The sequence below is a fragment of the Hevea brasiliensis genome, chromosome 1, assembly GCF_030052815.1.
Source record: "Hevea brasiliensis isolate MT/VB/25A 57/8 chromosome 1, ASM3005281v1, whole genome shotgun sequence".
Taxonomy (NCBI): domain Eukaryota; kingdom Viridiplantae; phylum Streptophyta; class Magnoliopsida; order Malpighiales; family Euphorbiaceae; genus Hevea; species Hevea brasiliensis.
In genome coordinates, this window is record NC_079493.1 from 113,997,675 (window position 1) to 114,013,668 (window position 15,994).

The 15,994-nt window shown below is 34.6% G+C and overlaps 2 protein-coding genes and 1 long non-coding RNA gene across 3 annotated transcripts; all 3 read right to left on the bottom strand.

The window, feature by feature from the left end:
• Window positions 1–589: 589 nt before the first annotated feature.
• On the bottom strand, window positions 590–8,412 carry LOC131183372 (probable disease resistance protein At5g63020). Its single transcript, XM_058154153.1, has 3 exons — window positions 8,323–8,412; window positions 732–3,460; window positions 590–596 (listed from the first exon to the last, which is right to left on the bottom strand). The coding sequence occupies exons 1-3, from the start codon at window positions 8,410–8,412 to the stop codon at window positions 590–592; spliced, it is 2,826 nt and encodes a 941-aa protein (XP_058010136.1).
• Window positions 8,413–8,965: 553 nt separating this feature from the next.
• On the bottom strand, window positions 8,966–10,212 carry LOC131180113 (uncharacterized). The gene is made up of 3 exons (XR_009149008.1): window positions 9,971–10,212; window positions 9,591–9,850; window positions 8,966–9,375 (listed from the first exon to the last, which is right to left on the bottom strand). It is a non-coding gene; the product is annotated as an uncharacterized LOC131180113 (long non-coding RNA).
• A 2,092-nt stretch (window positions 10,213–12,304) lies between these two features.
• LOC131180257 (probable disease resistance protein At1g61300) lies at window positions 12,305–15,223 on the bottom strand. The gene has a single exon (XM_058147868.1). It carries the CDS (start codon window positions 15,128–15,130, stop codon window positions 12,368–12,370), a length of 2,763 nt encoding a protein of 920 aa, XP_058003851.1. The 5' UTR covers window positions 15,131–15,223; the 3' UTR covers window positions 12,305–12,367.
• Between the last annotated feature and the right edge of the window lie 771 nt (window positions 15,224–15,994).

Genomic DNA, 15,994 nt, shown 5'->3' on the forward strand with positions numbered 1-15,994 from the left:
AATTCAGAAAATTCATAGTTTTAAAATATAAATATGAGATCCAATCTTATATTTAAATAATAGCTAGACTTATCAGATTAGTGATTATTAATTTTAGAGTTTTAGATTGAGCTAAGGCTATCCCAAGATTAAACAGTACATCTAAAAAATATAATATAATATAATATAATCATGTGGATTTGTATGTAAATTTTCATGATTTCAAGTGAAGAAGGTTAATTTCTCAAACCAGAGGCAAAGGTTATAATAAGCTTTTGATTATAGAAAAATAAAGAGCACAAATATACATGGAATATATGTATCTAAGGACCCATCCCTAAAATGATATGCAAAATTCAGACCAAACATAAAATGAGCTTACACTAAGCAAACTCAACTTTAATTTCAGGTAGAAGGCATTGACTGGGCACAAACTCGAAGAAAACATCTCAAAAAAGCTACGCATGCAGTAACAGAAAATGCGCAAGAATTGCAGTCCTGATACTTGAGTACCAAAATCACTCCATTTGGCTGTAACACATCCACCAACACAGCATCCAAAGCCAAATGCAGCATTTTCTCTCACAGCATCTTTCCATAGTTTGCCAGCTCATCCCCTGCCAAAAAAAAAATTGCATCAGAAATCACAGTCAACAATAATTTTGAAAGCCTTTAAGCGTTTGATCCAAGATATAATATGATCAAAATATGTCAATACGAAATAATACAAAGTTGAAATGAAAACCAATTACCAATGGTAGCGAGCATGCACAAAGCACGGTAGAAAGGTAGTTTTAGTAGAATCATCCTCCCATTCAACATCTTTCCACCATTGTTCCTCTGCTCTAATCTCAACTTTGCCTCCATTTGCGCTGCTCGAGTTTAATGGCAGCTTCTTAAGCTGTGGGCATTCATTTACTTCGATTTTTTCTAGAGAGGGAAAGGACAAGGCATTGGGATATATGCTTTTCAGTTGTGGTAAAACATGCAACCTGAGCACTTGGAGTTTAAAAAATGGGTTAAAATTTTCATCCCCAACTTGAACATCATCTAACTTTTCAACACTTATTATCTCTTCTATATGCTCGTTCACTTGCACATTCAAACACATCAAATTTGGAGCTAGAATAACCCATGTCATATCCCTCAATCTGAGGCTTCCTCCTAAAGTCAATGTATGAAGGCTATTAAAGTATGTCTTCCTTGAGATCATTGAGTTGCCCAGACCTCCACCTGCATCATGTGCTTCTATCTCTTCCATTACAACATTAATACCCAACTCTTCTGAGTTTCTTCCACCAATTATAACCATATCTTCTAGATTCTTCATATTTGCCAACCACCAAATGTTGAGAGATTGTTTACTTGGAAACAAATTAAGCCATAGAGCTCGAGTACAGTTGACTAATGTGTGGGTGTTGACATAACTCTGGAGATCTGAGACACTTCTTATTGTACTGCTCAATTCATTCAAGTGTTCCAAACATTGTAGCTCCTCTATTAGCTTGTTCTTTTCCCTCAATATATTATCTTCCAATTCTTCGACCCAAAGAAAACCAACGTTGTACATTTTCAAAACTTGCAATGATGATAAACTGGATATGACTCCCCTTGGAATCATATTTAGCTCGAAATTACCCACCAAGTTCAAATATTTCAGTTTTACCAACATTTTCAACTCAATTGGCAATTGACTTATCAACGTCCATGACAGATTAAGATATTGCAATGAGTTCAATTTTGATATTCCTACTGGCAATTTTTTGATATTAGTACTTGATAGGTCTAAAATGGTTAGTGTACCCATAAACTGAAAGAAACCATCACTGATCCCACTCAAATTACGATTATCGCTGAGAAATAAAGTCAAAAGATCAGGACATCTAGGAATTTCTTGGATTCTCTCAAAGGAGTTTGCCATCAAGGACATCCGCTTTGATACTTCCCATTTTCCAACCTCTGGTACTCGAGTTAATTGGGCACCCGCTTCCACAAAAAACTTATGTTTTTCTTTTTCATATTTACATGCTATCAACAGAGCCATATCACGAATCACATCATGCATTTTCACATGTTGGCCTTTCTCTTCCAATAAACATGCCCCAACAAGAGTGCCAATTATAGAATATGCCTCATTGCGAGCACAAAAATTCTCATAAATCCAATAATGTACCAAGTCATCTTTCTCAATTTCAAACTCTTCCGGAAATAAGGAACAATATAAGAAACAAAATTTAACTTTATCACTAAGCAAACCGTCATAACTAAACTTCAATCTTACAAATACCTCAACCTCCATGTCTGGAATTACCTCATCCTCCATGCCTAGTAAGCTTGAGGCAGGGCTTCTAAGTACCTCAAGAGCATGCTCCCATTCTTCCTTTGTAATTTTACTGGCCATGGCTCTACCAATGGTAATGAGTGCGATTGGCAACCCACTACACTCTTTAGCAACATCTTGAGACAGAGGAACAATATCAAAATCAATATCCCCAACCTTCTTCTGAAACAACGCCCAAGCTTCTTCCCAAGCCAAAGGTTCTACTTTTATCATCTTTTCAGCTTCCATTTGCCCGCCTACTCTGCAAGAGCGTGTTGTGAATACTATCTTGCATCTGTTTTGTCTAGTAGGTAGAGGAACCCCAATCTCTTCAAGGTCAACTCGCCGCCATATGTCATCTAATAATAATACAAATTTCTTTCTACTCAGTACATAAAATATGTCTTCCGCTTTCTCACGGAGGCTTTTCTTTTTCCATTTCTTATCCAAAAAGCCAATTCTTTTCCAAATCTGCTCTTGAATCTTCTCAGGTTTCAAATCTTTAGAAACCACAGCCGAAATCACAACATCAAAATTATTAGATATAGTGGCAAATCTGTTGTTGATTTTAGTAAGAAGAGTAGTTTTACCGACTCCCCCCATACCGTATATGCCAACAATTCTCACCTCATCTCCCGTTATGTAGCTCCATGCCTCGTCTAAGGTAGTTTCAGTGCCCAATGTTGGATTAACATTTCCTACTACCACTGGTTCTGGAAGTGTCCTCTCAACCACTTCCTTAAAATCTCCTTCGCTCATCAAACCAACCACATGTTTGAGGCTTCTGGAAACGCTTTTCCCAAACATGTAGGTGGACTTACAGTTCTTGGAGCAACAGCCTGCGAGACACAATTTCTGTCTTTCTCGCGTAGCTCTGTTGAGGAGAGAATCAAATTCAGTAATGGTAGCGTCTACCCTTGAAAGCCATCCTCCAACTCGATCCAGCTGCACTGTTTGTGGAGTTTCCTCACTGTTGACCCTCCGCATCACATCATTGCTCAGCTCTCTTAATTTATCTCTTGCAGTCTCAAGTTCTTGAAGATTGTCTTCAAGCTGACATACATAAAGAGCTTGTCCAGCAACGCAATCCCAGCAACGACCGATCAAGGCATCACCGCATTGAATTGAAAAGTCGTTTCTTATTAAGAATTTGACACAAGTCTAAAAGAATAAACGGAAGCTAAGTTATTAAGAGAAATCTAAGGGATGAACAATGAACTCTTTGTTTGAAAAAATGATAAGAAAGAAAGGGAGAGGAGAGAAATTGAGAGCGGAGAGAATGATGAAAATGAAATTACTTTTCTCTCTCTTGATTGAAAAGTGAAGAGAGAAAATAAAGTGAATTGAAAAATGAGAGGCAAAAAGATGAAGAATAATGGTATTGATCCCTTTAAGTCTTTGCAGTTTGCATGATAATGGATTCTATGGCTTTTTGATAACGATGCATGAATCGTTTTATTCCTTGCTTCATTGTGGAGTCTATGGCTTTTGAGGAAAGAAAGTGGCCTTAATAATGCTAGTTTAAAAATGAAATAAAAATATTTTTTTATTAAATTATTATAAAGGTTAATTGTTTTAAACTTTCATTTTTAATTACTTTCTGACTTAATAATAAAAAGAGGGCCAATAATTTTTTTCTTTTCAGAGTCAATACACTAACGACAAATTAATTATCTCTTTAACCGAAGAACTAATTTATTTAATGGAATTGAAATTTAAGGACTCAATTATTAGCTAAATTTTAAACAAGGATTAATATATGAATTTTACCAAATCTTATACACTTAGTTATAAACTATTCTAATTATTAATAGTGAAATATTTAGAGGTAAAAAGAAGATTCCTTTCATACAAGGGCAATTTTGCCATTATAAAATAGTTTTTTTAGTCGATAAATTGGAAAGAAAGGATCAATTTATTTAATAAAATTGTAATTCAGGAATTCAATTTTTACTCAAACTTTAAATAACAGTTAGTATGCGGGTTTTATTAAATTTTAAGGACTTAGATATAAATTAATAATTTATTCCAAGGAAGAAAGGGAGAGTAGAGAAATGGAGGGTGGAGAGAATCATTGGAAATAAAATTACTTTTTTCTCTCTCTTGTTTGGAAAGTAAAGAGAACAAGGTAAAGAAGAAAAAAAAGAGAAAAAAGGAAATAATAATTTATTTATTTATTTAAATTATTATGTTGGCTTTAACTTTTTTATAAAAAATTAATTATAAAACCACAAATTATAAAGGTAGGTCAATTTCTTTTCTAAATTATACATGATCCGTTCGAATCAAACCAAACTGATAAAGTCAGTCTTGATAGTATTTAAATCAAAACAAACAAATTAAATTTCAAAATAAAACATATTTCATTTTTACATTAAGTGAATTGAGTTCAATTTAAACTCAACTCAACTCAACTCAACTCAACTCAACTCAACTCAACTAAGTCTTTATCCCAAAAATTTGGGGTTGGCTATATGAATTCGCTTTCTCCACTCTAAACGATAGGGTTAAATCCTCAGATATATGTAATGCTTCTAGATCATGTTGCACTACTTTCCTCCAAGTCAATTTAAGTCTAACCCTTTTTTTCTTTCTATCCTCTAACCTAATGTGCTCTACTTGTCTAACTGGAGCCTCCGTATGTCTACGCTTCACATGACCAAACTATCTCAATCTTCCTTCTCTCAACTTATCTTCAATTGGCATCACTCCTACATTTTTTCTAATACTCTCATTATGGACTTTATCTAGTCTAGTATGGCCACTCATCCACCTTAACATTCTCATATCTGTAACTCTTATCTTAGACGCATACGACTCTTTCAGTGCCCAACACTCACTACCATATAACATAGCCGGTCGTATGGCTGTACGATAAAATTTTTCTTTCAACTTATTGGGAATCTTACGATCACATAAAACTTCCGTGGCACGTCTCCACTTCATCCATCCGGCTTTAATCCTATAACTAACATCCTCCTCACATCCTCCATCTACTTGAAGGACTGAGCCTAGATATTTAAAGTGATTACTTTGGGACAGTACAACTCCATTCAAACTAACTCCTTCCCTATCATCCGTTTGGCCTTCACTGAACTTGCAATGCATGTATTCTGTCTTCGTTCTACTTAACTTAAAACCCTTTGACTCTAGAGTATTTCTCCAAAGCTCTAGCTTTCTATTGACTCCTTCTCGTGTCTCATCTATCAGAACAATATCATCCGCAAACATCATGCACCAAGGAATACTCTCTTGTATATGTTTCGTCAATTCATCTAAAACTAATGTAAAAAGGTAAGGGCTTATGACTGATCCTTGGTGTAAACCAATTGAGATCGGAAAATCTCTTGTGTCCCCTCCCACTGTACGCACAATAGTAGTTGCTCCTTCATACATATCTTTCAATACTTGTATGTACCTAATAGATACCTTCTTTTGTTCTAACACATTCTATAAGACATCTCTTGGAACACTATCATAAGCCTTCTCCAAATCAATAAAAACCATGTGTAGATCTTTCTTCACATCTCTATATTTCTCTATCAAGCTTCTAATGAGAAAGATCGCTTCCATAGTTGAACGACCGGGCATGAAACCAAATTGATTGAGAGAGATAGAAGTATCATGACGCAGTCGATGCTCCACAACTCTCTCCCACAACTTCATAGTATGACTCATGAGTTTAATTGCCCTATAGTTTGAACAACTCTTTATGTCTTCCTTATTTTTAAAAATAGGTACTAAAATACTCCTCCTCCATTCATCAAGCATTTTCTTTGAGTTTAGAATCTTATTAAATAATTTAGTTAACCATGCCACTCCCATATCTCCCAAACACTTCCACACTTCAATTGGTATTTCATCGGGTCCACAGGCTTTTCTCACTTTTATTCTCTTAAGTGCTTCCTTTACTTCTAAAGATCTAATCCTTCTAGTATAATTCACATTCTTTTCTATTGTTCTATAGTCTATATTCACGCTATTACTTTTTTTACTATTATTAAAGAGATCATTAAAATAATTTCTCCATCTCTCTTTAATGTCCTCATCTTTTACCAACACTTTTCCTTCTTTATCCTTAATGCACCTAACTTGATTAAGATCTTGACATTTCCTTTCTCTCATTCTTGCTAATCTATAAATATCTTTCTCCCCTTCTTTAGTTCCAAGTTTCTCATATAACTTTTCAAAGGCATGTGCTCTTGCTTGACTAATTGTCTTTTTTGCCTCTTTCTTTGCTATCTCGTACTGTTCATATGCCTCATTATTATCACATTTAGGTAATTTCTTATACCATTCCCTTTTTCTCTTCACTGCCTTTTGTACTTCCTCATTCCACCACCATGTCTCTTTTGAGGGTGGTCCATGTCCTTTAGACTCTTCAAGTACTTTTCTAGCTACTTCTCTAATCTTTGATGCCATCTGTATCCACATATCATTGGCCTCCATACCCAGCTTCCATACTTCGGACTCGAGAAGCTCATTTTTGAAATTCACTTGCTTTACTTCTTTGAACTCCCACCACTTTGTTCGAGCTACACTATTTCTTCTGACCTTACTTGAATTGTTCCTAAACTTGACATCCAAGACCACCAACCGATGTTGACTTGTTAAAGCCTCTTCTGGAATGACCTTGCAATCCTTGCATAGAGCTCTATTTGTCTTCCTAGTTAAGAGGAAGTCGATTTGACTTCTATGTTGCCCACTTTTGAAAGTCACTTAATGTGACTCTCTTTTTATAAAGTAGGTATTTGCTAGTATTAGGTTGTATGCCATAGTAAAATCCAGGATGCTTTTTCCCTCTTCATTTTGACTGCCAAAACCAAAACCTCCATGAACATTCTCATAACCTTATCTATCACTTCCTACATGTCCATTCAAATCTCCACCAATGAAAACATTCTCTTCATTCGGTATGCTTTGCATTAAATCATCCATATCTTCCCAAAACTTTTGTTTACTCTCACTGTCTAGTCCTATTTGTGGGGCATAAGCACTAACTATATTTATTGTTTCTACTTCTAGTACCAGCTTTACTAGTATAATTCTATCTCCTACTCTTTTCACAGCTATTACTGCGTCTTTCAATGTCCTATCTATGATTATGCCCACTCAGTTCTTGTTTCTCTCATTTCCGGTAAACCACAGTTTGTACCCTGAATGACCCACTTCCTTACTTTTCTCTCCTACCCATTTAATCTCTTGAATGCAAGCAATATTCACCCTTCTCCTTTCCAAGGTATCCACAAGCTCCATTAATTTTCCTGTAAGTAATCCAACATTCCAAGTGCCGACCCTGATCATCCTCTTATCCTACTCCTTCCTAATTGTTCTCCTTCTATGATATCTTCTGTTGTTTTCTATGTCTATCTTGTGCTCTGTTCCACTATCTGTTCTACTATCTGTCCTATGGACTAACTTCTTTACCCACACCCGTCCATGATGTGGGAACTCTTGCTCACTTAACACCATACCCGGGCCCCGGCATGACGCGTCGCTTTCGGTGAACGCCATACACCCTTGCATATTTCTCACTACACCCGGGCTCCGATGTAGTGCGTCGTTAGTAGAGGACGCCCCAACATTTATATCATTTGAATCCATATCATAAGGTGTGACGAAATTTTTACGCTGGTTGTCACCTACCGCAACCCTCCTCCTTTATCTGGGCTTGGGACTGGCCAAGCGCAAACTACTTAGGCGGAGTTTGAGTTCAATTTAAACTATTTTTATTTTTTTAATATTTTTAAATTTTTATAATTCAACTCTTATTAAATCTTATATATATATATATATATATATATATATATATATATATATATATATATATATATATGTATGTACACACACTACCTATTAAAATTCTAAATAAAATGATAAAAAACATCATACTAGTGGCCAGAGCAGCTAGTCACGAGTTTCTGTGGGAAATCAAGTGTGGATGTTGCCTCAAAGTCTAAGCCCTGCATGAGGGTAACTCGATCAATCATTCATCATCTTGAGGCCTTGAGGCCTCTAGAAACAAGCAAGCCTCTAATATTGGCCATGATATGCGATGGACAACGTTGAAGCATCAGCATATTCATCACCTTAAACTCCATACTGCTAGACATTATACATTACAGGATATGAAAAAAGTTTGATGGAACATCTAATAGAATGATCATATCAAAAGCAAAAAAAAACAAGAAATGTGGCAACTCCTGACAATTCAAGTTCTTGAATATAAAAGAGAACAGATGCAATACAATTCACAAATGTTTAACCTCACACAACGCATTGGAGGACTTGCAAAGGGCACTCACCTTGACGTTGAAAAAAATATATAAATATTTCTGTCTCATCACGCAAAATATTTTCAGAGTATAACGGAGCCTGTTGGGGTTTCTGACCATTAAACAGTTTGGCAAAGATTACTTTTTTACATGACTGGAAATTTGTTTAACATCCATTTGACAGATTGCTTCTCAAAGTATAAGTTCAACGAACTGAGCAAGTAGAAAATACCAAATAGGCAAATACAGATTAAAAACAGTAACTTCAAAAAACTATTGTGATTCATTTGCTGAAATTGAAATACACATTCAGCCAATTAAATAAAAAAAAAAACTAAAAGGAAAATTTTAAAAATAGGAATAAGCTGTGGTAACTTGATAAATCAAAAGATAAACAAAAATCATCTAGATTATACATTTCTTTCATGCCATTTATTCCTTACAACATCTTGACATCAATTAAGGAAAATATATTAGAGGAGAAAAAAGAGACTAAATCAGGTCAGCTGACAAGAAGCATACTATTAGCAGGTAACAAATTTCTTTGCACCATCAAATGCTCCTCATCTGAAATATGAACCGTACGGCGTAGATTTGTCAATGTTGCTTCATCTTCCCAACGCAAAGGCCCCGAAGCATACAAATCCTCAACAATATGTAGATAATTCTGACCTGTAGAATTCTACTCCCAATCGCTCATCTAAAGAAAGTGGACATCCTTCAGTCGCATAATCCACTCTAGAAGATGATTCAGCATCACTACAGCAATCATCTATATTGTTACTGTGTGGTGTAGAAAACCTAAAGGGAAAATTTTGATAATCATCGCCCATAGCACTACAACTACCAACAGAGGATCTACAACTATCAGTATGCACAGATATTGAGGACTCTACAAGAAAACTATCACTTCCCCTACTTTCATCCCCTCTAGAAAAGTCAGCTGTTGAAACATTAAAAGAAAAAAGAACATGATTTCTACCCAATGATGCATCTGGATAAACAACTATATCTACCTTTTCAAGAGTTGGAGATGGATGCATAGAACAAATTCGATGATGGCTACCATCTTTTTCTATCAGTCCCTTCTTTTGAGCAGTTACTGGATGAGCTTCAAGGCCATACATGCCAAGTGGTGATCCTCTCTTCAATGTTCTTGTTGAAACCATATGAGGCTTTTGAATTTCAATACTTTTATGCACAGGGCAGTAATCATCTACAGCATATTGATTTATCCGTGTCTTTTACCCATAGGCATGCCACAAATCTCCAAACCCTGTTTCAAACGCCCAACAGAGAAATGATAATTAGTATCAAACTGATACATAAACAAGAATCACCAATTTAACCATTGAGATGAATTGAATAAACAGAGAAAAATAAAGAGCTTACTAACCTTGTCTGCAGCATTTTTCAGTTCTTGTGCTTGAAATTAGGTTTGTTCAGAATCTGAGTTTGATTTGAGTGAGTGAAGTGATCAGGAGGTTTTTGAGTCGAATTTAAGTCAAGCATTTACGACGATCGGTCGCTTATCATGTGATCTCGTGGAAGCAGGCGGTTTATCTAGTGGTGTCTGTGGAGCACTTGAACTAATAAAACCGACTGTAAGAAGTAATCTACTCCTATTGGTGTTTAAGCTTAGATTTGTAATTAAAGTTTAGCCCACACACATCTATATAATTGAAGTTATAAATTTATTTAGGACTTAATTTGTGATTTTAAATTTAATCCTAATGAATTCAGGATTTGTATTTAATTTCTAAAATATTTACTAATTAATTTAATCTTTTAAATAAAATGTAGAGTTACTAATTATACCACATGAATAAAGTTGATTCATATAATAAAAAGAGATAAATATAAAAATTCAAACTCAAAATTTTCCTATTTTATATATTTATTAAGATATAGAAAAACCAACTAAACCCCTTTGAGCTGCAGCCCCAGATGTTGAGTAATTCTACAGAAATTTTATACTGCGCAGTCATTTGAAGGCTTATTTTTTAAGGACTGATCTGTCAACTCTTTAATTTTGAGAAAATATGTTTAATAAGGATTATTCTTAGATACACCAAAGGTGCATTCAATAATTTATTAATTCAATTAATTAAAAATTAAGAAAATATGTTTTGTCATTATTTTAATGACACGTCAATTTTGAATAGGATAGTTTAATCGTGTATATAGTTTAATTCTAGTTCTTTTTATCGTATAAAATTCACAATTAATCTACTAATTTCATTAGATCTATTATGAATATTTATTAAATAAATTAGGTTTAATTATTTTATCATTAGAGTAAAATAAAAAAAATAAGAAATATAATTAAGAAATTTAAATCTTAAAGCTATAGTATAAGAAATATATATACTATTTATTTTAACTATCGAGATGTCGAGTAATTCTATAGAAATCTAATAATACGCAGTCGTTTAAAAGCTTATTTCCTAACGGCTAATCTGTCAACTCCTAATTTTGAGCACCTAAACCAAAATTTAAAGCTGTGTTATTTGACAATGTTTAAGAAGGATTATTCTTAGATACACCAAAGTGAACTCAATAATTTATTAATTCAACTAATTAAAAATTATAAAAATATGTTTTGTAATGAAATTCGTAAGACTTATCATTATTTCAGTGACATGTCAATTTTGAATTGAATGGTTGTATAATAAGCAATCATTTAATAGACTAATCATTTCCTATAATTACATTGGTGTATATAAAATTTTGAATTTAGATTAATTTTTAAACACTTCATAATTTTCAAAACAAATTTTCACTAATTTCATAGATCTCACACAACAGAAACTCTTATATACTAAACTTTGAAGGTCAAAATGTGTCTAAACTGTGTTTTTTTATTTCCGTTAAGCAAAACAATAGAGAGAGAAAATAAGCTTCAAAGTTAAAATTTCATTTTCCAACATTTTTCTGAAATTTTATAGATTATTTTGAGTATCTTTAATTTTTGGATTATTCTCTAATGAGTTATGAGTTACGTATTAATTTTTATGAATTTTAAAATTAATTAGCATGATTTTAAATCTTTAATAATTAGCATAGTTTTAAATTTTTAATTTTATTTAAAAGTTTTATTGAAGTTTAGTAAATTTAAAAATATACTTTCTGGTGCTTGAGTGGAGAAATATATATATATATATATATATATATATATATATATATAGATTTGTTTTTCATTATTGTTAGTATTATTATTTGTGAAGAACTAATTTATATGAAAAATATATTATACTAGTTTATATATTATATTTGGACTATAATTTGATTGAAATAGAAAGATTGAATACTAAATTTTTAATTATTAATAATATGTATATCTATATGTGATTGTTGAAGATATTAAAAAAGTGCTAGCATGATCAGTAGTAGTAATGTTTATGGCTGTATGATCATATAAAATGAATTATTGATAATTTTATCATTAACAGTCACAACAAATTAAACGCAGGATGAATTTACCTGAAATTTTATTGTTCTCTCCTACAAAAAGCAAATTCAAGCAAAACAAATCAACTCATGAAACACAAAACAAGTTCAAGATGAGACAGAAAGTTACAAAATTGAAGAAAACATCTCAAAAAGCTACACATGCAGTAATAGGAAATGCGCAAGAATTGCAGTCCTGATACTTGAGAATGCGCAATATCAACAAAATAACTCCACCCACACACCCAGATTGGGGCAAAAAAAAAAAAAAAAGCTTCGAAAGCTAAATGCAGCATTTGGCCAACAACACCACTCCATAGTTTGCCAGCTCATCCTCTGCCACCTAAAAAATTTCATCGGAAGTCAGACTCAACATTTTTTTATTCAAGGTGGCAAAATAAAGAACTGAATTGGGCTTTTTTTTGTCGGAAGAATTAGAAGGAGATTGAAATAACAAGTTGAAAGGCACAAAGCACGGTAGAAAGGTAGTTTTAGTAGAATCATCCTCCCATTCAACATCTTTCCACCATCGTTCCTGTGCTTTAATCTCAACTTTGCCTCCATTCGCGCTGCTCGAGTTTAATGGCAGCTTCTTAAGCTGTGGGCATTTACATACTTCGATTCGTTTTAGAGAGGGAAAGGACAAGGCTTTGAGATAAATGCTTTTCAATTCTGGTAATTCATCCAAGATGAGATATTCGAGTTTAAAAAATGGATTGAAATTTTCATCCCCAACTTGAACATCATCTAACTTTTCAACACTTATTATCTCTTCTATATGCTTGCTCTGGCCCACATACAAGTACGTCAAATTTGGAGCTAGAATAATCCATGTCAGATCCTTCAATCTGAGGCTTCCCCTTAAAATCAATGTATTAAGGCTGTTAAAGCATGTCTCCCTTGAGATCATTGAGTTGCCTAGACCTCCACCTGCATCATCATGTGTTTCTCTCTCTTCCATTACAACATCAACATCCGGCTCTCCTAAATCACTTCGACCAACCATATATATAAGTCGTAGATTCTTCATATTTGCTAACCACCAAATGTTGAGAGATTGTGGACCTGGAAACAATTGAAGGCTTAGAGCTTGAGTACAGTTGAGTAATGTGAGGGTGTTGACATAACTCTGGAGACCTGAGACACTTGTTATTGTGCTGCTTAATACATTCAAGTGTTCCAAACATTGTAGCTCCTCTATTAGCATATTATCTTCTGTCAATATATCATCTTCCCCTTTTTGGACCTCAAAAATACCAACGTTCCACATTTCCAAAACTTGCAATGATGATAAACTAGATATGACTCCCCTTGGAATCCTACATAGCTCGGAAGTACTCTTCAAGTTCAGATATTTCAGATTTATCAACATTTTCAACTCAATTGGTAATTCCCTTATCAGCGTCCCTGACAGATTAAGATATTGCAATGAGTTCAATTTTGATATTCCTACCGGCAATTTTTCGATTTTAGTACTTGATAGGTCTAAAACGGTTAGTGTACCCATAAACTGAAAGAAACCATCACTGATCTCACTCAAATTATCATTATCGTTGAGAAATAAAGTCAAAAGATCAGGACATCTAGGAACTTCATGGATTCTCTCGAAGGAGTTTGCCATCAGGGACATCCGTTTTGATCGTTCCCATTTTCCAACCTTTGGTACTTGAGTTAATTGGGCACCCGCTTCCACAAAAAACTTGTGCTTTTCTTTTTCATATTTACATGCTATCCACAGAGCCATGTCACGAATCACATCATGCATTTTCACATGTCCACCTTGCTCTTCCAATAAACATGCCCCAACAAGTGAACCGATTATAGAATATGACTCATTGCGATCACCAAAATTCTCACAAATCCAATAATCTACCAATCTACCTTTGTGAATTTCAAAGTCTTCCGGAAATAAGGAACAATATAAGAAACAAGATTTAACTTTATCACTACTCAGACTATCATAACTAAATTTCAATCGTACAAATACCTCAACCTCCATATCTTGAAATACCTCATCCTCCATGACTAATAAGCTTGTGGCAGAACGTCTTAGTACCTTAAGAGCATGCTTCCATTCTTCCCTTGTAATTCTACTGGCCATGGCTCTACTAATGGTAATGAGAGCGATTGGCAATCCTCTACACTCTTTAGCAACATCTTGAGCCAGAGGAACAATATCAAGATCAATATCCCCAACCTTCTTCTGAAACAATGCCCAAGCTTCTTCCCAATCCAAAGGTTTCACTTTTATCATCTTTTCAGCTTCCATTTGCCTGCCTACTCTGTAAGAGCGTGTTGTGAATACTATCTTGCATCTGTTTTGTCTTGTAGGCAGAGGAACCCCAATTTCTACAAGGTCAACTCGTTGCCATATGTCATCTAACAATAATACAAATTTCTTTCTACTCAGTACACGAAATATGTCTTCCGCTTTCTCACGGCGCCTTTTCTCTTTCCATTCCTCATCCAAAAAGCCAATTCTTTTCCAAATCTGCTCTTGAATCTTCTTAGGTTTCAAATCTTTAGAAACCACAGCCGGAATCACAACATCAAAATTATTAGATATAGTGGCAAATCTATTGTTGATTTGAGTAAGGAGAGTAGTTTTACCGACTCCCCCCATACCGTATATGCCAAAAATTCCCACCTGATCTCCCGTGATGAAGCTCCATGCCTCGTCTAAGGTAGTTTCAGTGCCCACTGTTGGATTAACATTTCTTACTACCACTGGTTCTGGAAGTGTCCTCTCAACCACTTCCTTAAAATCTCCTTTGGCTTTTAACGCAATCACATCTTCTAATTTTTTGGCGACCCTTCCCACGAACATGAAATTGGAAATATCTCCAGCTAGCAATTTCTGAACTTGTTGTGCACCATCTCTTTCGAGCTCCTCTGCTTCGGTTATCATCGCTTCCGCCATCGAAACCCACAATAGAACTTGTTGCAGCGCCTTCTTTTGTTGTCCTTCCTCTAAGTCAACCTTCCGCCTCACATCCTCCTTTGAAGCCCATAATTCTCGTCTTGCAGTCTTTAAAGCTTCGAGATCAGCTTGAAGTTGGGCAGCAGGGGCCCTGATAACCACTTCTTTGAATTCACCGTCGCTCATCAAACCCACCACATGTTTGAGATTTCTGGAAACGCTTTTCCCAAATATGTAGGTGGACTTACAGTTCTTGGAGCAACAGCCTGCGAGACACAATTTCTGTCTTTCTCGCGTGGCTCTGTTGAGGAGAGAATTAACTTCAGTAATGGTTTTGTCTACCCTTGAAAGCCATCCTCTAACTCGATCCAGCTGCACTGTTTGTGGAGTTTCCTCACTGATGACCATCCGCATCACATCATTGCTCAGCTCTCTTAATTTATCTCTTGCAGTCTCAAGTTCTTGAAGATTGTCTTCAAGCTGACATACATAAAGAGCTTGTCCAGCAACGCAATCCCAGCAACGACCGATCGAGGCATCACCGCATTGAATTGAAAAGACGTTACCCATAGCTTATGAAGAATTTGACGCAAGTTTAAAAGAATAAACGGAAGCTAAGTTATAGAGAGAAATGCAGGGGATGGAAAATGAACTCTTTGTATGAAAAAATGATTGGAAAGAAAGTGTGAGGAGAGAAATGGAGAGTGGAGAGAATGATGGAAATGAAATTACTTTTCTCTCTTGTTGGAAAGTGAAGAGAGAATAAAAAATTGAGTTGGCAAAAAGGGAAATAATTTTATTTATTTATTTAATTTAATATGCTGTCTTTAATTTTTTTTTATGGGGAAATTAACTATAAAAATAAAATGATATATTAAAAAATTTTCACAATTTATGGGCCTCCCATCTAATTTTTCCGTCTCCCACCTAATATTTTTCACTTTAAGGAAACTATTTAGGAAGAGAGATTATTTTTTTATCAAATTTATCCAATATTTTTTAATTTTAGCATAAATTATTAACCTGAGTCTAATTATAATAATCATCCAA